Genomic DNA, 22,671 nt, shown 5'->3' with positions numbered 1-22,671 from the left:
TCGGGTTACTAAGCGCGGCCCTGCGCTTAGTTACCCGATGTTTACCCTGGTTACCGGGGACCTCGGGATCGTTGGTCGCTGGAGAGCTGTCTGTGTGACAGCTCTCCAGCGACCAAACAGCGACGCTGCAGCGATCCGGATCGTTGTCGGTATCGCTGCAGCGTCGCTTAATGTGAAGGGGCCTTTACAGTATATGGGAGATAAGGACGTTAGTTATCCGATCAACCTTTCATCTATGAGGTGTCTTAGCTCAGCTGCAGATCAGTAAACAATCGCACACATGTCACCCTTCTGCTCTTGTCCTTTGGGGACTTGGGAGATAAGAAACTCCAAAAGGAAGATCTTTAAGTAACTGAGAAGGAGAACTAAAATATCTTAGCAAAGGGAAAAAATAACCATTAAACTACTGCAGCTCTTCATAAAAAATAAAATGAAAGCTGTTTGCAAGCACCCTGGAATTCTGCTAGTAAATAGGGGGGGGGGGGGGGGGGGGGGTGATTGGATAGTTAGGACAGTGCAGGCGCCTCATCTATGGTGGCATTGATCAAACATTTTTTTGTTTATTTTGTTTTATTTATTTTTTTTAAAGTGATTGTATGGGTTATCACTTCAAGGGGTGTCACAGCTGTGCCAGACCAAGATCTCTCATGTGAGAGAATCAGGTAGATTATGCAAATTACCATTAGCTCAAAATATGTCAAAAGTGTGAGCGGAGCAGGGTTTGAGCAGAGTGTCAGCTTACTGAGACAGTCGCATCATCATGGGTGACTTCAACATCCCCACTGACACCCTTTAGTCAGCAGCCTCCAAACTTCTGTCCTTTACTTCATCTTTTGGACTTACTCAGTGGTCCTACGCAGCCACCCACACAGACGGACATACACTAGACCTAGTGTTCACCACTTCCCCTCTCCCTCTATCCGACCACCATCTGCTCACTTTCTCATCCCGGTCCTCCTCACTGGTCATCTATGTCAAGCAACATGCTCACCCCCGCAGAAACTTTGCACACCTAGACACACACATGTTCTCTGACTTTATTCTACCACTGGCATCCATATCCTCACTCCACGACAGACCGTGCCACTGCTCTCTACAATGCCACTCTCACATCAGCTATTGACACGGTTGCCCCTCTCGTTGATGGCTGAGTGCAACGTATCAATAGACAACCCTGGCACAATAACACCACTAAAAAGCTCCAGCAAGTGTCCAGGGTTGCAGAGCGGCATTGGAAGAAAAAACATTCGCAAGACGACTTCACGGCATTCAAACAGGCAACACACGCTTTTAAATCTGCTCTCAACTTTGCCAAACAGGCCCACTTCACAACCCTCATTTCTTCCCTATCCTACAACCCCAAACAGTAATTTAAAACCTTTAACTCCCTCCTCCACCCACCACTGCCCCCTCCAACCTCCCTCATCTCTGCTGAGGACTTTGCCACACACACTTTATAAATAAGATCGACCAAACAAGGCAAGTCTTCACTGTTCAACCACCACAACCCCTTTGTACACCAGACCAAAACCCATAACCTTCCTATCCAACATCACTGAAGCACTGAAAAGGGGCTTAATTGTCTCCTCTCCAAATCACTTCATCTGTGCTCTCGACCCCATCCCATCTCCTCCCCAACCTCACCACCACTCTTATCCCATCCCTAACCCACCTCTTCAACCTATCACTAACTTCTGGCACCTTCATTTGTGCTTTCAAACATGCCACAATCACGCCTATCCTTAAAAAGCCAACCCTCGATCCAACTGATATGTCCAGCTATCGCCCAATATCCCTGCTCCCATTCGCTTCCAAACTCCTGGAGCAGCACGTCCACGCTGAACTTTCCTCCCATCTCTCATCTAACTTGCCCTTTGACAATCTACAATCTGGTTTCCGTCCCCATCACTCAACGGAGACAGCCTTGACCAAAATTACTAACGACCTACTTACAGCCAAAGCTAACGGACAATACTCTGTACTCCTCCTTCTAGACCTGTCCTCTGCTTTCGACACAGTTGACCACTGCCTCCCACTACAGATCCTCTCCTCCTTTGGCATCAAAGACATCGCCCTATCCCGGATGTCCTCATACCTTTCCAACAGCACATTCAGCGTCTCCCACTCTACCTCCTCATCCCACGCTCTCTCTGTTGGAGTCCCCCAAGGCTCTGTTCTAGGACCCCTACTTTTCTCAATCTATACACTTGGCCTGGGACAACTCAAAGTCCCATGGATTCCAGTACCACCTTTATGCTAATGAAACTCAGATCTACCTTTCTGGCCCAGACGTCACCTCTCTGCTGTCCAGAATCCCGGAGTGTCTATCAGCCATATCCTCCTTCTCCTCTCGCTTCCTCAACTCAATGTGGACAAATCTGAACTCATCATCTTTCCTCCATCTCATAGATCTTCCTGAGGCATCTTTCACACTTCTGTCTTTCTTTTTTGGTCACAATGCGTCGTTTTGTGGAAAAAAAAAAAAACACACAGGTCCAGCAAATGTTTCTGCTGGATCCGTTTTTTTCTCATAGACTTGAATTAGCAACGGATTGTGACGGATGGCCTTCCGTTTCATCCATCGTGCACTGGATCTGTTGTAGGGAAATTCTCTCTCTCTCTTTTTACTATTGATGCTGCCTATGCAGCATAAATAGTAAAAAGATGTAATGTTAAAAATAATTTAAAAATAAATCTTGATATTCTCACCTTCCGGCGTCCGCCGTAGCGTTTTCGATGCTCACGTTCCCAGTAATGCATTGCGAGAATGACCTGTGATGACGTTGCGGTCTCGCGAGACCGCTACATCATCGGGTCATTTCGCAAAGCATTACTGGGGACGGGAGCATCGGGAATTCTGCGAGGGATGACGGAAGGTGAGAATATCAAGATTTTTAAGATTTTTAATGTTGCACACCAATACAAATCTACAGGTGCGTGTGAATGATCAGAAATCGGCATGAGGGAAAAATAATAAATACAATAATAATTGCAGATCTGCACTGCCCCATAGTAGAACATTGGTCAGAGGGCTACCCAATTGCATGTGCAATATGCGAGCCATTAGGCTACAGTTACACAACAAGCATCGCATTACAACAATGCATCCACGGATACCCCATTGAGTGGCATATGTGCAGGACTCTTGTTAATGATCGCAACCTACATGACTTTTATGACAATAGCTGTTGCACAATAGATGTATTTACAGTTTTTCACTTAAAAAATTAGCAGCATATCTGCTGTACGAATATTCTCTAATACAGGGCCAATAGCTAGCCAGATAAAAGGCCACCTGATTGAAGGTTTTTTTTCCGCTTGAACATAAATTTCTGCAGCTACTCTACATGACCGCAGATTGCTGAATACTGACAGTGCGCAACGGGCACACCATCAGGTTTCACCGGTTGTCACGTGGCCACAAGTATGCCCTTCATGTAATGGTGGTGATGTGTCAGCAAGCTTCTCTCAACAGAACATCACATGTAGACTGCTTGAGCCGGCAATAGGAGGGGACTGTGCACACTGTCAGGATTTGGTAATCTGTAGTCAGAGTGACGGCAGAAAATTTTGCTCAACCTCCCCCCCCCCAAAAAAAAAAAACACACTTTAAAAAAAGGGCACATACAGACATGCCAGATTTGTTGCAGAAAAGAAAAATACAAAAATCCATGCACAAGCTGTAGAAACAACCCTATTAAAAAAAGGTAGGTGCACACAAGTTTTTTTTTTTTTTTTTTTTTTAAAGATACAGGTGTGCAGCGCCCCAGAGACATGGTCGTTGCAGTAGTATCGCTCTGACACTAAGGGGAGTGATGGTACGTCTGATGGCACTAAAGGAGTTCACCTGACCAGGTATCACCAGCACACATTACACTTCACACTCCGGCCACTAGGGGGAGCAAAAGGTTTTATTTATTAGGCCACTCCTCATACTGGTAAAACTAGGGGTTGGATAGGAAGTTAGTCAGAAGCTGACTGGGTTGGATTCAGGCAACATCCCGTGGCAGGGGGTGTTGCAGGGGGAAGATTCAGGGGGGTCCCTGTCAGGCGTGGGAACCTGGCAGGTACCTAGCGACAAGAACAGAATGTTACGGAACCGCGCCTGCACAGCCCGCGGCGGTATCCTAAGAAATAGACATGAAGCGAAGGATATTGTGGACAGTGAGAAACGAGATCAAGCACAAAGGAGAGCCAGTAGGAATCGTGCCCGGAGAACGGCAACATTCTATTGAGGCGCGTAGCCGGTGCCTGGAACACCGAGGAAGCGACTGACTTTATGCCTTACTTCAAATACCGCAGGACAGTTAATTATAGGTTGGCTGTCTACCTTACATCACCTAAGCAGACATAGGGGGCAACGCGTGGAGAGGGGCATCTCTAGGGTCCCGGAAGAGCTCCGAGCCTACCTGTCAAACGGGTGCGTCCTAGCCATAACATACTGGGGGATGGAGAACTAGAAAGAACTGGAACGAATTAGAATAGAAGTTGTGAGGACTATCCCGAATGCTCAGCAGGGAAGCACTACAACACACAGGGGCTAGTGGTAGGCAACGATTTCCACCTGCAAAGGGTACTCTGGATGTGCCTTCGGACCGGCCGGTCTCAGACAGCCCTGTTAACTGTGCTCTGGATTGCGGATCCTGAAGTCTTCAGTAAAGAGGTAAAGAGACTGCAACCCTGTGTCCTCGTTATTGTCTGCACCTCACACCATCACCATCCATCATACTGGGAAGCCCTGGGGACATACTTCACCTGTGGGAAGGTATACCATCTAGCTGCCATCACATCACCCCAGTGGACCCCAAGCAGCGGTCACCCTGACCGAACACCACAGGTGGCGTCACAAACCCTTGACAGACTTGTATCACCTTTCATTGGGCGCCCCTTAGCAGGGTCACGGACCGGGTCCAGCCACCGTGACATCCCCAGAACTGAGCCAGCAGAGGACCGGTACCGAACAACCCGCGGCCCTGCGTCTGGGGGCGCTACAGGTGCACCCTCAGAATTTTCCAAGGCGAAGACACGTCACAAAAACTCAGCAGAGTTTCCCTGATGGGTCTTCGTTGGCCTTTTCTCTGTCGTTTTTGCTGCCAATTCCTCTTTTTTTGTAAACTAAACTTAAGAGTACGTGCACACATTTCATTCTAAATTGTGTGTGAAAAGGATTTAAATGTGCAGAAATTCCTGCAAAAAATAAAAACCAGTTGTCCGCATATGAAGATATCCGCTAACGGTCCATATCCTGAATTGTATGCCCTCTATGACCAAGCATTAGAAAACGTAGGCGTCATTTACCATTAATGTTGGTACTAGCATTGGTTAGAAGCAGGCATCGGATCAGGTAAGAGGGGCAGAGACCTCGCAGTAATTGGATTAAACAGCGAATGTCTAAAATGGGTCATATTAAAGCAGAACTCTTATTCTATGTGACAATTATGTTACTTCGGTCAGTTAGAAATTGCAGTTACAAGATAATGGTGTGGAACCGGAGTGGCGTCGGGTAGCGCAGAACATGGAGACTGGTAACTCAAATAATAGGGTCAGAGACCTTACAGTAGTGGCACCACTCCAGCAGTGGCGCTTTAATGTGAGGTCTATATGCACCTTAAAAGGCCATACAAGATTTCCTGACACTAGACTGTTGGTGATAAGAACAAGTTGCTTGTTCTTAGCTGAAAAAAAAAAAAAAGAGTAAATCCACCCGGATACAACCTTGGGATTGTTTAAAAGAAAATGTGGAAAGACCAGAAACCTGTTCTGTTGGAACAAAATACAGGTGGGAGGGAATCTGTCAAAAAAAAAAAAAATATGATGAGAAAGAAAAAAAGAAAAAAAAAACAAAAAACTTTTTTATGACAGGTTTTGGCCAGAGGCCAGAATAACCTGGAGTATCTAGGAAGGTGCGGAGGGAACTGGCGAAAGGTTTGTTAAGGAATGGGGTGGATGAGATGGGTCATGCAATTTCAACTGTAAACACAGTCCATTTTATTAACCCTTTCTTGGTACAATGAAAAAGACCAAATGCAACATTCGGGTAAAAGGTTTTCAACAATAATGGTGTCGACAGCTTTACAGCGTTTTATATAACTGTACTCACCAATATAAAACTTCCAATGCGGACACGCTCGTAGTGACAAAAATATTGGGACACGTTTTTACCATGGAATTCAGGTTTTTCTTTCAGTTCCTTTGCCACAGGTGTATAACATCAATCCCCCACCCCATCTTGCAGTCTGCCTTTAAAGGGACTCTGTCACCTGAATTTGGCGGGACTGGTTTTGGGTCATATGGGCGGAGTTTTCGGGTGTTTGATTCACCCTTTCTTTACCCGCTGGCTGCATGCTGGCTGCAATATTGGATTGAAGTTCATTCTCTGTCCTACATAGTACACGCCTGCGCAAAGCAATCTTGCCTTGTGCAGGCATGTACTACGGAGGACAGAGAATGAACTTCAATCCAATATTGCAGCCAGCATGCAGCCAGCGGGTAAGGAAAGGGTGAATCAAACACCCGAAAACTCCGCCCATATGACCCAAAACCAGTCCCGCCAAATTCAGGTGACAGGTTCCCTTTAAAGGAAGGAATGGCTCATTCTAAAGACCTCACTGAATTCGAGCATGGTCATGAAATAGGATGCCGGAGTTGAAACACATCAGTTTGTGAAATTTCTTCCCTCCTAAATATTCCATGATCAATTGTGATATTATTGAAACATAAAAGATTTTAGGAACCAATGCAACTCCACCTGAAAGTGGAAACCCTATTAAAACTTTGAAAAAAAAAAAAAAATGGTGTTGCTGAGAAATGAGGAGAAATTGTGGACAACTGTATCCTTACAACTTTGCGGGAACAGTTTGAGGAAGACCCTTACCCCTTTCTGTTGCAGCAGGACTGTGCTCCGTTGACAAAGCAAAGCATGGTTGAATGAGGCATGGTGTGGAAGTTATGGCTGGGGACTTTTGGGGTGGAAGAACTTGACTGGCCTGACCTTAACTTCATCAAACACCTTTGGGATCAACAAGAAAGGGAGAAAGGGGAGTGTGAGCCAGGCCCAAAAATCAGAGTCTGATCTCGCAAATTCTTTTCTGGATGAATAGGCAAAACATTACCTCCAAAATCTTGTAGACAACCTTTCCAGAAGAATGAGCGCAATTTTTGTTAGAAAAGGGTAGAGGAGAGGGTGGACCATCTATTAACATCCCATTCAAAATCCATGGGCACAAGTATAATTTGAACCCGTGGTTATAAAGTGTAGGCGTATAGAGGGGTGGGAGATCAGGTGCATGGGCCTAATTATACAGCATCACCAACAGGAATGCGAAAAGAAGTCTGGAACACTTGTGTGGTTCTAAAGTAGATCAACTTTACTTTTCATGGTATTAACAGGGAATCATTCAGCAGGTTTTTACTATGCAAGCTGAATACAGCACGAGGTAGAGGTTAAAACACAGATTTTAGTGATGCCTCTCATCAATTTCTGAGGCTTTGTTTGCTTACAATGATTTTTTTAGCACCAAGAACTTATCATTGCTGTGACTAGCTGTTCGCTGTGAGCCCTGGTATGACACGCCCCCTACTGTGATTAGCAGCTCACTGTCTATGGACATTGTATATAGAGACTGGTGTGGTCGGGGGTAGCTTTCTCAGCTCTGCTTCATTGCTAAATCTCAGATTCCTGGGTGCAGCTGTTCTCAGGTAATCAAAGTGATACATCCTTGGATTCAGCTTCTCTTTGTCTACATCAAGCGGTTCTTGGATGAGGTAGCAAAAACCTACTGATGGATTTAAAGGGAATCTATAACAAAGGAAAAACAAGCAATTCTTCTTAGGCGTTTTGAGCACAGTGCATGCTCTTAATCCTATGTGTATTTTAAATCACAAGCGAGAGGGTATTTATGCAAATTAATTAAAAATAAAAAGAGCACTACTGGGGTACAGCCCTGGTTTGGTTAAAATTGTAAAAAAAATGTGGGTATTCTTGGTTAGACCCGTTTCTGGGAAAGCTGGGTGAAAGGCACGAAAACGTCACTACAACTTTTATAGGGCAGCATGGGCAACACGGTGGCTCAGTACTGCAGCCTTGCAGCGCTGGCGTCCTGGGTTCAATCCCACCAAGGACAACATCTGTAAGGAGCTTCTATGTTCCCTGTGTTTGCATGGGCCTTCTACCACACGTTAAAGACAGGGAATTTAGATTGCAAGCCCTATGGGGACAGTGATGATAATATCTGTAAAGTGCTGTGGAATTAACGTTGCTATAGAAGTGATTAAAACAACAAAAAATGTAAAAAAAGGGATTTCTGATTTGGCATTTAAAACGCATTTATTTAGTGATGCATAAAAGGAAAGAGTAAAGTATAACTGGATCTAAACTAATTTTATCTAAAGGATTTTGGGGGGGGGGGGTTTCTTTTTTAAAGGGACAGCTACAAGAGTGGCATTTAGGTAACCCTGTAAAGAGACAATATGGACGATATCCCAATTTTGTACTAGTGAAGGGCGATAACGATGAGCTTTTAATAACAGTCTGGGATAAAGCTAAATAGATTGGTGTAATATCTGTGCTAAATAAAAGAGCCAGACAGGCAATACGGCCAGATCACTACGTGATGATATACTCCACTAGACCGTCTCATCATCAGTGGACAACAGAAGACCGTGGAGGCAAGTACTGAGCATTGGGGGAAGGATTACTAAAGAAACAGAATGCTAGCAGCAAGAAGCACGATGCGCTAAAGAAAAATCTTACTACATCGATAAATGATCCATATTTTAGTATAGTAAGCCAGAATCAACCTTGTGAATGAAAGTATTTAAGTTGTGTGACTTCATAGAGCACATAAAAGATCCAATTCACATGGCAGTCTTGCACCGTGCACAGCTGATATTAGCAGGAGTGCACCATAATTACATGTCATGAAACATTGGACCTGTTCGTGTCAGATGTAGCTTCTCTCAATACTGTACCACTTGATAAAATGGGCAATCATTGCACAGACTCTTCAGGTTTCTACTGCTTTATTGCTTTAGTAATAGAAGTCCCACATTTGATGTATGTTCAAGAAGGAGAAAAAGTTACGACTTTTTATTTGGGGTAAAATGTCCCTACAAGTTTCACCGTTTTGCTGCACCTTTTACGAAGATGAAAGCCTTTATCTCAGGCAGATCTTACCTGAGCTGTCCATCAATATGTATCATGCTTTAAGGGAGTTGAAGAAATTAAGTTTCCCAGACTCCCAGCGAGAGTGTCAGTTTTCTTCTGCTCAGAGGCTCAGTTTCTCCCTTTGGCCACACTGCAACACCTCCCCCTCTCCTGCCCCACCCAATGTCAATTAGACAGTCCGCTAACCACCATTTGGGAGAGAAGTATAAAAGTCAGAAATATGATAGGGTTGTCACCTCATACCTGGGGGCACATGGCTATATGGGCATGGAATCACTCACCTGTCTTCATTTACTCTTCTGTAGAGAGAACATTCAAGACACATCAAAAATATCTTCACGTTCCTAACAAAATGACTATATGACTCACCTTGCGGCATTAGGGACTTCCCTGAAGAAGCAGAACTTCTGATGAAGACATCGGTGAGGCACCACCAACACTTCCATATAGTCCCGGAATTGGGAGTCAGGAGTACAAGCAAATAATGGACTTCATATTATTTTAATTCAATTTGTCTCCATGCGGGTATTTAAAATTAAAAAAAAAATTAAGGAGGAATTTGCTCCTATAACTTTTGGTGAAAACTCCTACATAGCTCTATAAAAACATTCTTTTTGCTTACGATACTCTACATCAAAGACTCAAAATAAGTGCATAGTTTTCTAGAACCAATTATACAGAAAGACAGATGGACAAGGCCAGACAGACAGATTGTTTTCAGGGAGTACTTATAATTGCAAAACAGAACTCTGAACTTCACCCATAATGACTTCATTGCTGGAGGGAGAATGAAAAATACCTCGAAGAAGGTGGAATTTGACAAGGGTTGTTTAGACAATAAATCACAACTGGATCTTCTGGCTTTCCTTACCTCCATCTGAAACCCAGAACTTTTTCCCAATCTACAAAGTAATTTTCTTGTGCACAATATATTTGTTGTGCTTCTTCCTTTAAAAGTATTTTAGAGACTGGAATCAACCAGAATTCTAATAGATAATTAATAACAGAGTCGATTCCATGAGAAAGTAATAGTCTGGGAAATATGGAGGAAGAGAACCCTACATATACCTTCTGCAATGCTCACAACATCGCTTGGAAGCAATAAGTAAGAGGCCTTGATGGCGATGTCCTAGAATGCAGCACATTGGATTCTTTATCTTCCTAAGTGCTGATCTAATACTGCAGAAGTTGGTCTGGAAAGAGACAACCATGTTTAGCGCTTTCTGCCATAAAATTGTCTCTTCATCACCCCAATAAAACTCTATAGTTAGGTTAGGACTGGGAGCCAACCTTTAAAATAGAGGGTTATGCATTCTTGGGACATTTTCTTCTAGGCCCCATAATGAAATGGCCTCTGAACACAACAATGGAGCCTACAAGAAGAAAAGACTCATTAGCGAAGGCTTGGTTCACACTTGCATCAGAGTCTCCATTAAGCCATGGTTTCAAATAGCGTAAATAGTGCAATTTTTTTTTTTTTTTTTAGTTTTTTTGCTTTTTAAAGAAAATTTCCTGCATTTAACTATTCAAACAACGTGGATGTGATTTCATATAAACTACCGGTAATGCCCAGCGTGATTTTAAAAGACATCTTTGGCAGGTGGCAGTTAAAATGCAATTACTTGTCCTTGGTGTGAAACTTGGATAATGTTGCATTTTTTTTTTCCCGCCATGAGAATGATCGACACCCAAACAGAAACCCAATTATACCGAGAGCACCGTTTCGGTTCGTCATGTGACAAATTTATATTTTCCTCGTTATCCTGTTCTTATAATAGTACAAAAAAAAAAAACCATACCGCAACTCTGAAGCGAGTGTGAACCAGGGTTGCAAACAGTCCAGAAATTCCAGTTTGTAAAAAACAGGCCAAGGAAAAATTTGAGATTTTGAATGCAATTCTCATGACGCCTGGCGGCATGTTTACTAGTCTTTTTATCAGCAGATAATCATCAGGGCTTGCTCCCACTTGTGATTAAATCGGATGACTGCAATCAGATTCAAAATTGGATTTCATTCGTAACAATTTAATCCTACGCTTGTGTGCTCAGTGGCGTTTTTTCCCTGCTCTGATCGGATCGCTTTTGGAAAGAAGAAAAAAAAAATTCAACATACAAATCCATGGGGGCATGTGAAACATCGGATCTCAATCGAGTGCAGTGCGATTCCCACCAATGCTGGCAGGAGAGAAGATGGAGAAATTACTTTCTCTGTCTCCTCTATAGCTACAGGAAAGAAATATATCTTGGTACTGTGGTACCTCCTCTATAGCTGTGATCCGAACCGGTCATGCGGGAGGATCAAAGCACAGAGCACGAACACTCGGCTCATGCTTGCGGAAGAGCAGGAGCCGAGGGTCATTAGCATATCGCAGCTGATGCGATCGTATTGGATGTGATACGCTAGTGTGTAATAGAAGAAAAGTGGGTCTCGCTCCAATTCACGCTAAAAACACTGGCAAAATTTTATTCCTTGGAAGTACAGAGTAAAAAGAAGGTTCTGGGGCGAAGGGTTCATCTGGACTCATTCAAGAGTCTGCCCTGACGTGAAACCACCATCAACCTGCAGGAAACCCACTCCGCGAATTCTTCTTCAGTCTGAAGTTGAAGTAAAGAGTCTTCAGATTTCCCAGAAAGTGCTGCATTTTTGGTTCAGATGACAGTTACACACATAGTACTTAATTCTATGTTAAAAAGTTTTGACCACTAACATCTACGAACAGCACCAAGTAGGCAGAGGAGTAAAGCAATCAAAAGGTGTTTTCTGGGATATTTATAATGAAGGCCTATTCTTAGATAGGTCATCAATATCTGGTCGGTGGGATGAGACATGGAGCATACCCCGCCGATCAACTGGTGGCAGCCGCATGTACTGAGGTCCGGAGCTGCACAACTCAAAGTAATAATGGCCACGATCGGGTACTACACCTCCGCTGACCCCATTCAAATCAATAGGGGGCCGGATGCGAGGTACATGGCTGCGGCCACTATATACGGTAGACAGAGCTGTGCAGTGCAACTCAGCACATGCAGCCGCCGCCGGTACTGGGAACAGCTGATCGATGAGGTGCCATTTATCTCTCCCCCACAATCAGACATGGATTATCTACCCCAAGGGTAGGCCATCAATAAAGTCCCTGACAACCCTTTCAAGGATATGTTCACAATGAGTTTTCTTAGGATGTTTTGAAGCAAAAACTGAGTGAAAACTTACAAAATCTTCCTCAAAGGGTCCACTCAGCTGGTGCTCTAAAAAAAAAAAAAAAACTCTGCAAAAAAGACTGGGTGCACATATGCTAGTGGCTACATTTTAGGGTGACGTTCAAGATCCGATCACAAGCTTTCCATGGGCTGTCCACTTACATGCCGTGCCCCGGGATCGCTGCACTGAACAAGCCATAACTATATTTATATCTGGTCTATATACTAGACCCATTTTAGAACTCTTCTATTATTCATGAATTTACCTGTAATTATATAGGCAAGTATAAACACTTACAGTTCTCAATATATAAACAGATAATATGCAATGTGCAGCTGATAAAAATCACAGATCCATTTGTAAAAATGCAATACGCGGCCTGTTTAGAAGACGAGGAATTTGAAACGTCTTCCAATTTCAGGAGGGTTATATTCACATATGCGTTGTGAATTCATTTTCTGTTCCATCATAGGACCAGATAATGTAATTTAATGCTGTAACAGATCAGACATTACTCTGATATCTGGTCAGACACTACAGACTAAGTTATGGAAGAACAAGGCAGCACTCGGAGTTAGTTTCAACCGAGTATATCAGTCCAACATGTGACTAGTGTGCAATCTTTCTCAGGCTAATGGAGCCAAAATGTTGCATGTTGGGTGAATATACTTGTTTGCAACTAATTTGGAGAGCTGACTCCGGTCTCCATTTCTTGGATTTCTGTCAGGAGGTTTGACTGAAATTATCCACCGAGGAGGTAAGAACCTTGATTTATGCTAAAGGAGCCAAAACTTGGAGTGCTGTTAACACTGCTTAATCTACGAATCGCCAACGTGTCCCTTGTTTTACATGTACAAACAAGATCCACCAATTTCCTTCTACCCCGCCCCCTGAAAAAAAAAAAAAATCAGCGTGGCCTGAGAATGGATTTAAGAAGCACTAGTCATAAAAAAATAAATAAAAAAAGTCACATATATTTTTATTAAATATATAATGCCCACTAGTCAGACGTCCCCTTCTTAATTACTATATTACCTAGTGTAACATAAAAACAGCCAGTGCTCACCTCCAGCGTCAGCTCTGGATCTTCCAGGGCCACGTGAGCCCTGCAACCTCTTCGCTCATACTTCCTTCTCGCGCTCACTTCCTTCCGATGAAACTGACAAATCCGGAAGACGTTAGCGCTTCTGCTTCTCTCTCACTTCCTCCAGAGGTCAGTAATGCAGATGTTGAGTACAGGTTATTTTTATTTTACATGGAGGAGTATAGTAATTGAGAAGGGGTTGTCCGTAAAGTGGGTAATCCCTATAATATTATTATAGAATTGGGTTTTTATTAAGATTAGAAAAAAAGAGGCTACATTTTTTAACCCCAGAAATCAGTGTTTCTACAGTCAATGGTCTACCTATACAGTCCAATAGTAGCATTATTTTTGGAGAAAAAGGCAGAGCTTTCTTCGTAATCATAGACAGCCCACTTCACTTACTTGTTCAATTCCTCCCCCCCCCCACTAAGAAGTATGTGTTTCTTTCTCAAACAGGAAATAGCTACAACTTCCTTTCAGCCATGTTAGCTGTAATAGGTCAAATATTTCTGTTATAGAAAAATGTGATACGAAGCATTTAATAGATGATAATTAGTGATGAGCGAACGTGCTGGGATAATGCATTACCTGCTCATATCAATGTGCTAATAGAGTGTCTTCGGCATGCTCGTAAAATATGTTTGAGTTACCGAAGCATGCATGTCTTGTGGTTGTTCGACAGCGGATTGCATAACAAATAACTAATACAAAAGCATATGTGCCTTACTCACACACATACACACAACTATTCTATTTTCTGGATTTAAAATACACAAAAAAATATATATTTATTTTTTTAACAATTTAAGATTATAGATAGATAGAAAACTCAGCAGGAAGACAAATTCCATTCATTAGAACCTCTAAGGTCTGATATGAAAGATTAAAGAAAAGGCCATTTATGTAATGTAAATCTTTCCTAGCAGTGATAGATTTCAGATCCTGGAATTCCCTGCCATTGAAAAAAAAAAAAAAATACAGAACAAACCTTTGCCTTAGTTTGTGTGGAGAGTTGCGATTTACGCAGTATTTGCTTTGGTCTTACATAAAAATATGCTACGCTACATCATCATTTCTGTTGTCTCATTTAACAACTTGTTTTTCAACTCCCCTTTGTCACCAGTTGACATTGAGAAAATCCAGCTAGGTAGGGTTCTTTCTATAGAATAGGCTGGATCTCGTCTACTCTGCTATTGTGTATGGATTTGTCAGAGAATGATGTCTACAGGAAAGAGAAAAGGTCCTGGATACCACAAACAGACACAGATAGCGTGGAGCTGAGAGGCAGACTTCCTCCACTGTAACCGGCAAAAGTCTTAACCGGAGCCTTATGTAGTGGAAGGAGCAAGGTGACCTCTGGTCAGAATGTTTTATGAATTGCCATCTCGGGTAACATTCAAGAACTCTACACTGTAGCAACACCATCTAAAATGTATCCCAAGAGCGAGTGGTCACATATAGAAGGGGTCTGGGCTCCTATATCCAAAGTAGATACACAAAGAATTAAAAAGTTTACTCTGAAAATAAAAAAATTACAATCCAGTATATGAAAGTGAAAAGGGTTAGGACAACATGGATATAGAATAAAATAATTACATTGAGCCGAAAACGGAAGGTTGTCCATGAAACTGGACCACTCACTCTTGTAGGAGACTTGGGCAGCAACATAATTGGAGTTACTCTTTAATATTGCATAGCAGTAACGGCATTTACAATAGTATTAATAACCTTTATAAGTTACAGAGAATCTGGCTGGTACTCAAAGGATAACAGAGACTTCTACCCTCCCTGAATCTATCTTATGTAACATGAGTGTGCAAAGTGTTGTCGACAGCAAGACATACCAAGGAAAAACCACAAGGTGTTATGCGGATGGCATCTTGGATCACCAGTGCCTAAACGTAGGTTTACAAAGAGCTTTTGGATGTGGATTTTGGAGCAGATTTTGGTCCAAAATCCACATAAAATTCTGTTTCAGATATTTTTTTTTTTTGCATAAACTTAATCATTTTAATGGGAATGCACATCTAAAATGTACATGGCGATGGTTTTCCAAAAAAAAAAAAAAAATGCTCCAAATTGAAATCCTGAATCAACTGAAGTAGAAAAGGGTCAAAAAAACAAAAAAAACTGTAAAACAAACCATAAAAGTGTAGAGGAAAAAAAAAAAAAATGGAGCAGAAACGTTTGCAATCTTTTCATAGCGTGTTTTCACGGAAAAGTCTATGAGAAACAACTGGGTGAACATACCCTTAGAGAGAGTCCGACAAAAATTAATCTGCTGTGGGTTTTCTGATAAATACAAGTTTCTCCTCCCTTGCAAAAAAACTGACATTCTTGGTAAAAATCCACAGCATAGATTGAAATAATGTTAATGTAAAATCCATAGTGCTGGTCAATTTACTCTGTGGATTTTCTCCACAGTATGTGGATGACATTTCATGAAATCTCCTCCCCGTGGACATGCGCTTACTGTTCACTTGTATTTCAAATATTTAAAAGAAAAAAAAAAAAAGCATGAAAATGTTATCTACACAACTTTAAAAGTGGTTGGCCACACACAGCTTACAATGGTAAAAAATAAAATAATACATAATAAACATGTTAATCATCACCTGAAGCACCCATGCTAGTAAGCCACTGATACCCCAACCAAAAAAATATAAAAATAAATCGAGGGATGTCAGTTTTTATCATCAGTATGACGTTTGGCTCCTGCACGGTTGCCGCCAAATTATTGGCTGTGGTGGTAATGTGTCCAAACCACTGAGGTCACTGCTGCGGCGAATGACTGGCTACAAAATTCACGTATTGTATGGATGTACTATGGATTGAGCTGGGGAAAAGACACCAGGGTATCACCATGGAGGTGTCCTCACAAGTGTTGGGAGCTGAAGATAATCGGTAAAGTGGAGCATTACTTTTTTAAAATCCTTTGTAAACTTTTAGAATCCATTTGTGAAGAAAAATAATCATAGCGTTAGAAAACATCTTTAATGCTTCTTGAAGGAATAAAAAATACATAAAAAATTGAGTCCCTAGCATTTTAATCACACCAGCATGGGTTTTCCTATAGACTGCGACTGTCTGGTGACAGTGCTAATACAACCGTTCCACCAGATAAGTCTGTGTGTAACCCTAGGCTTAAGCTGATGAAATTAGTCACTAATTTTACGAACGTTCATTAGTTTACGGTAATCCCCTGGAAAAGTGAGTGGTGTAGGATCTCTTCCAACAAGAAAAAGTTTACAACGGGGCTTGTAAAATTGCAATCCCTCAATAAAACGGTCATTAGAAGGATAAGGCATGAACATATCGAGAGCTACCGGCACACAAGCAACATTGAGCAGCACCTTGTGAAGGAATCACCTGCTTGTGTTATCGAATGCTGGGATCCCAGGAGAAACTAACACCACTGTTCCAGGAGATGAGGTGTTCAGTTCTCTAGAGACCGGCGGATAATTGGTCATGTTTGCTAAAGCACAAGCTCCGCCGGCTCTATTCAAATGACACTTCTGCAGAACGGCCTTCCACAACATTCAAAGACCTTGAGACGCTGGCCACAAAAGGAAGGAAAACGGCCCAAGCCATTGCGAATTACAGCACACTTTATCTCGTTCAACTAGTAGACTGACCACGCTTAGACGCTTACTCCACATTGTGGTGGGCTTTATCGGACCTGGAACATTCGTCATCTTACAGCGCGAGCTCTGGAGGCCTCATTAGAATTTCAGAAATTGAAAGTGTAAAACTTAATGCTTCCAGCAAAGAAGAGCTATCAATAGAACGGATTTGCCGCAGTAAAAATAATTATGCAGTACACTTTCAATTTAAGTATTTAAGGCACATGGAAATAATTACTTGACCAAAACCTAATGGAGCGATGAATATTTAAATTATATTTAACACTAAATCTGAATTCATTATTATTTAATGTAATGCCACAACATATGCTTAAGTCACTGGGAGAAAAAAAAAAGGCAAAAAAAAAAATACTTAAACATAAAAGCTACTGATGATTGCCATGCAAAAGACAAGACTCAGTGCCCGCTACACTGTATAGAAACCTGCAGGTACAATGCCACCGATATTCTTTATCCACATGGATCTCATTTTTTAGCAATTTTAGGAAACAACTTCAATATTAGGGCACTAGTAGTACAAGTGCATGGGTGACCTGGCAATCAATTGCTCATAAGGGAAGTAGGCGCCCATTCAGACAAATTTTTTTATTACTTTTAGCTAATTAAAAAAAAACAAAAAAAAAACACACCATTAGCCATCAGTGTGCGGGATCCAATTTTCATCAATTTTTGGTCAATGCGTTCATTTTCCAGTGTGGAATCAGTTTTTCTCATATTCCATAAAAAAAAAAATCCAAGAATTCCCAACCCATTAAACAATAAAGAGTAGACAACAATTGGCTGAAACATGGATGACGTCCAAGTGCTACTTTTTTTGTTATTTTTGTTAGTTGGTTTTTCACGGACTCATTGACTCACAGCGTGTGATCCATAAGCACCACCATACCAACGCGTATGTAAATAATGTGTGACGGAAGCCTAAATCAGAGAGTCGGTAAAGGGTTAAGCCTAAAGATGGGAAGGAGATATATACTGCAATACCCACTAAAAAAATGATATATTTACCAGCACAGAAAGTCCCCCCCCCCCCCACAAAAAAAAAAATAAAAATATAATAATAATAATAATGACATTCTTGACTTTATTTAAAAAAAAAAAAAAAACACTATTAAAACTTTACATACTTTAATTTATGGATTTGCTGTTTCTAAGGGATCCTCTACTCTAAAATGAATGTTACTGAGAGCACAAGGTTGCCATCAGTTACTTACTGACTTCTATGATGGGGGCAGATTTTGCAGAGAAGTGTGCACAAGAATAAGCAGCATGGCATACTAGCAGGGCTATCCATGGGCACCATCTATTCACCCAAAGGTCTGGTACAGAAATTTCTGTATAAATCTAAAAAAATATTTCAACAAAATCTATGCACGAGCTGCAGAAACCACCCCAAATCAGATGTACAAGAAAAGCTATTCGGCACATGTGCAACAACACAGCAGCTCCATACGGCTGATACCAATAATCTTAGGCTTCTAAATGTCATCCTGCAAATTATTCAACAGTTTTCTTTCCTACTTAGAATATGGCAGAGTTTTAGAGAGCGACATAATGATCCAGGAAGAGGACTCGACCGGCGATCTCCCCACTCACCAAGCACCTGTCAATCAAACCAAAACTTTTTCCTGTGGCTGTTTTTTTTTTTTTTTGTTTTCTTTTTTTAACCCAAAAGCAGTATTTTCTCTCAAATACTCAAGTATTTTTGAGTAATATATACTAGTTTTTTTGTGATGAGGAAGCTAGTCTGGATTTCGTCCTGCCCAAAATTTGAGCATGAGGGCATATAGAGATTCCTTACAGTACAGCTGCCAGGAATGATGGTTAAATATGAAATTCGCCCTCTTTAAAGAAAGGTTCACACTGATATAATTTTGAGCGCTGTCCATGAAAAAAAAAAAAAAAATACCAATGTGATTCAATGGGGCACTGTAGATGTGTGCGTGTTTATTTCCCCCCACTGATCAAATCTGGGTGTGAATACAATATATACGGTAGCCATTTTGGAAAAAAAACAAGAGGAAAAAGCAGAAAAAAAAAGTTTTCTGGGTGAAACTCATTAATTAGCTTTATAATTGCTTAGTTTTATAATAAGAGAAGATGACTTCAGACAAAGATGATCAGACAGGCTTTACGTTTACTTTTTGTTGGACAAAATGTCTCCGAGGGAGGAGAAATTTAAAAAAAAGTTTTTTTTTGTGGTTCTGAACAGATGTACAAATTGGTCAATCGTGACTTCTATTAGCAAATACTGTTGACTTACTGCTTGCCAAGTGGTTTGGGGAAGAATGTTGCCCATTGGGTGTGCAGGAGGTCAAATCTATAGCCATGTTGGAGTGGTCCCTCTCGGGCACAAGCTCATTATCACCTGTTTGAGAAAAAGAAAGAAAAATAAAGAAAGAAAGATCAGTTAGAAATCTGCCTGTGGGGCAGCAGCTTGATGAACGTCAAGAATGTAGCAATCAGAAGACCAGAACTACTGCTCACGAACTGTCTATACTCGAGAATTACTGGGATATTCCAAAGTACCTGGTGGAACGTTTAACCCTCCAGATATTGCCTTGGTCACGTGCAGCCGAGCCATATTGGCCCTGTGATTCAATGTGCAAGGGCAGTTTTACATGCAGGTCGGTTGTCATTATGCAGAGTTTGGGGTTAATAATAGATACATCTCTATTACAGAAATGCAGATCCTAAAAAAGTATTGGGCAATCTGTATAGAGATGGTATTAACGGGATCGAGCCAAGAGCTGTCCAACATGTCCGGAAACAGCCATAGTCTGATGTAAGGGCGGAAATAAATCAGTATTTAGTGCGAAATTACCCATCACCACTTCATTATTCTTACACCTTGTAGCAGTTCTTTAATAAAGGACCGCAGAGTCAGACTCTCAAAATCTGCAATTTGAGCACAGACACCGGTGTCCATCCAACAAAAACTCCTGAGGAATCACATCTGCAACAGGATCCTTCTCTTCGTAGAATGTTTTCTTCCAGAGTCTTAACATGTTCTTTCCTGTGGATGCAATTCCCAGCTAGAAGGGCATTCCATTGCTTAGGGATTTTATGACTTCTTACAAGTGAAGAATTATTACTAGCAAGAGCAAGTATCCAAAAAAAAAAAAAAAAAAATACAAGCAATAACCATGTCGTATTAATTCTTGGGTTGATTCACCCATAATGAATTTCGACAATGTAAAAAAAAAAAAAAAAAAAATTCTATAAGACCATAGGCAACCCTGCAGCGTAAATGACTAATCTCATTGACCTGTAAAACACAACTTTTATCATCAGTGACAGAGCAAAAAAAAATAAAAAATAAAATAATAATAATTTAGACGCAGAAAAATTATCTAGGTGGAATGGTGACCTGGGTCCTGAGATTGCAATAACTACAAAAATACAGGTCGGTCAGTGTGTAACCGAAGATCTAGAGGTGAACACTTTTTCGAGAATTGTTGAGTATTTTGTTTGACGACAAAAACTGCATTCAGATGATCCATTAATAAGTATATAATAAATCGCAATTGGTTTTGGTTTATGACTTTAATGGGGGGTGGGTAGAATGAGGGCAGTGGGCTTTTATTTGCTCTTAAAAGATACAGAATGCTCTGGGAATAGTTGTTTTTCCCCATAGACTTCTCTAGAAAATGTGAAAAATATCAGTTAAAGCACATCAAGGGAAAAAAAAAAAAAAAAAACACAAAAAACCCCACTATGAAAAATGATTGAAGAAGTGTTTAAAAATGCTGAAAAAAAGCCCTAAAGATGAAATATGTTATGGCCATGAGTGATGATCTATGTACATATCCCAAGTCCATGGACAAGACTCCATCGGCAAACTGCCCCTTAAGATGCATTCTCTAATATCAGCTCAAGTAAAGGAAAGTTAGAGAACTTTTACTGTTTGGGTATTTAAAGGTGTATTCAGAGGAGACCTTTATGACATTCTTAGGACACACCAACATATCTGATATGTGGGAGTCCTTTTTTTGTAGGACGACTCCTCGTTATAGGTTGAAGGGGATCCTGTGGCCTCAATTTACAGTATTGCCCACCAAGATAGGCCATAGAAGGGACGCTGTTGGACCAGTCATTTAAGCAATATTCACATAAAACCAAACAGGCCTAAAGTAGGTTGTGAATGCTCCATCAGAATAGGCAACTTTTTACCAAGACATGAAACATTAAGAATGAATCACTGATCTGAAACCAATATGGGTTTGTGTTGCACTCACTAAAGCTTACCAGTATATGTCTGATTTGTGACCCACATTTTTTCTTTTTTATTACCCTAGTGGTATCATCCTTGAAGCGATGACAAGGAGCCGTTTCATAGACAGTAGGCGATTTCCTAGATGGTGGTTGATGGTCACAGGCTTTTGGACCACTGAACAGCAGATGACTAGGTCTTTGGAAATGATGTGGCCGTGTAGGTTTCTATCGTAGTTTACAGAATTTATGCAGAATAGAAATTATGACGTTATGGTCTGGAAGGAAAATGTGGATGCCACCAGTCAAAATAGAACCCTAGCCTCAGTTTCCATTACATTACACTATTTATTCAGCTCACAATGGAATAATTAAGGACGTGTGCATCACATTTGCAATGTGGTTTTCTTAGGAAACTGAAAACTGCAAGAACCTGTAGCAGATGGTAATTAAGAAGCCACAACAGCGTGAGGATTCACCATTTTATCAGTAATGTAACTGCACACCATTGTTATTCTCACCAGAAGTTGGCACAGACAGAAGGCTCTGGGCAACAACAATATATGGGCCCTTTGCAATCCAATTCCACATTCTTTAGAGGTGGAGGTGGGCAACCTTAACACTTGGACCCCTCTGCAGCTGCACAGGTTACACCAATGGCACGTCCAATCCTGATCATTACTGCTGAATAGTTGGAAGCACTTGGTAGGTTTGATGACCCTTTCCATGAAAACCATAGTACATTCACATGACAGAATATATAGTAAACTCAACATCAGCATCTGGGGATTAATTGTACGCAGGAACACTAGACCTTATATTCATTTGTGACAATTTAAATTATCACTTTCATCCCAAAAACTTATGGGACACATAAGCCACCTGACGTATTGAAATTGGCCAAGATGTCTTGATGAATAACCCAACACAAGCACATTATCACGACTGACAAAGAATTTCCCATCATGTAGTATACTACTGTTGAGAGAGAGTCGGAGAGGAGATATTATGTCATCCATGGACACTGTATAGCATTTAAAAACGAAGATCAAAATACAGAAGCACAAGTCATAGGTAAAACATGGTCAACAGGCTGAGACACAACATGTAGCACTAAGATGCACAGTGGCTAATACTAGTCTACAGGAACCGATTAGTAGTCCACCAATTGTCCGGAGGTCAGATCTTCTGTAGGAGCAGAAAAAAAGCAAAACCAGCTTCATAATCATACAACGGAGTGATGGCACTGTGCCACGTAAGTAAATTATCCTTGTGCCAAGTACATAGTAATCTACGTAAACGTACAAGTTATACATGACATTGCACAGTACCACGGCTGAAGATTCCTACCTGGAAGCAATAAGTGCAT

The 22,671-nt window shown here is 41.3% G+C and overlaps 1 protein-coding gene across 9 annotated transcripts in view; it reads right to left on the bottom strand.

Annotated features, from left to right (window-relative positions):
* The window catches only part of IKZF2 (IKAROS family zinc finger 2), a 101,391-nt gene that overhangs the window by 67,518 nt on the left and 11,202 nt on the right, over positions 1–22,671 (bottom strand). For all 9 annotated transcript variants that reach the window (XM_069733417.1, XM_069733418.1, XM_069733414.1 and 6 more), the window contains exon 3: positions 19,354–19,458. In XM_069733417.1, coding sequence (XP_069589518.1) covers positions 19,354–19,458 — 105 coding nt within the window. The remainder of the gene's footprint in view (positions 1–19,353; positions 19,459–22,671) is intronic.

Source organism: Ranitomeya imitator, chromosome 7 (assembly GCF_032444005.1).
Source record: "Ranitomeya imitator isolate aRanImi1 chromosome 7, aRanImi1.pri, whole genome shotgun sequence".
NCBI lineage: Eukaryota > Metazoa > Chordata > Amphibia > Anura > Dendrobatidae > Ranitomeya > Ranitomeya imitator.
Note: the sequence above shows the minus strand (reverse complement) of the source record. Positions and strands in the feature narration are given on the sequence as shown.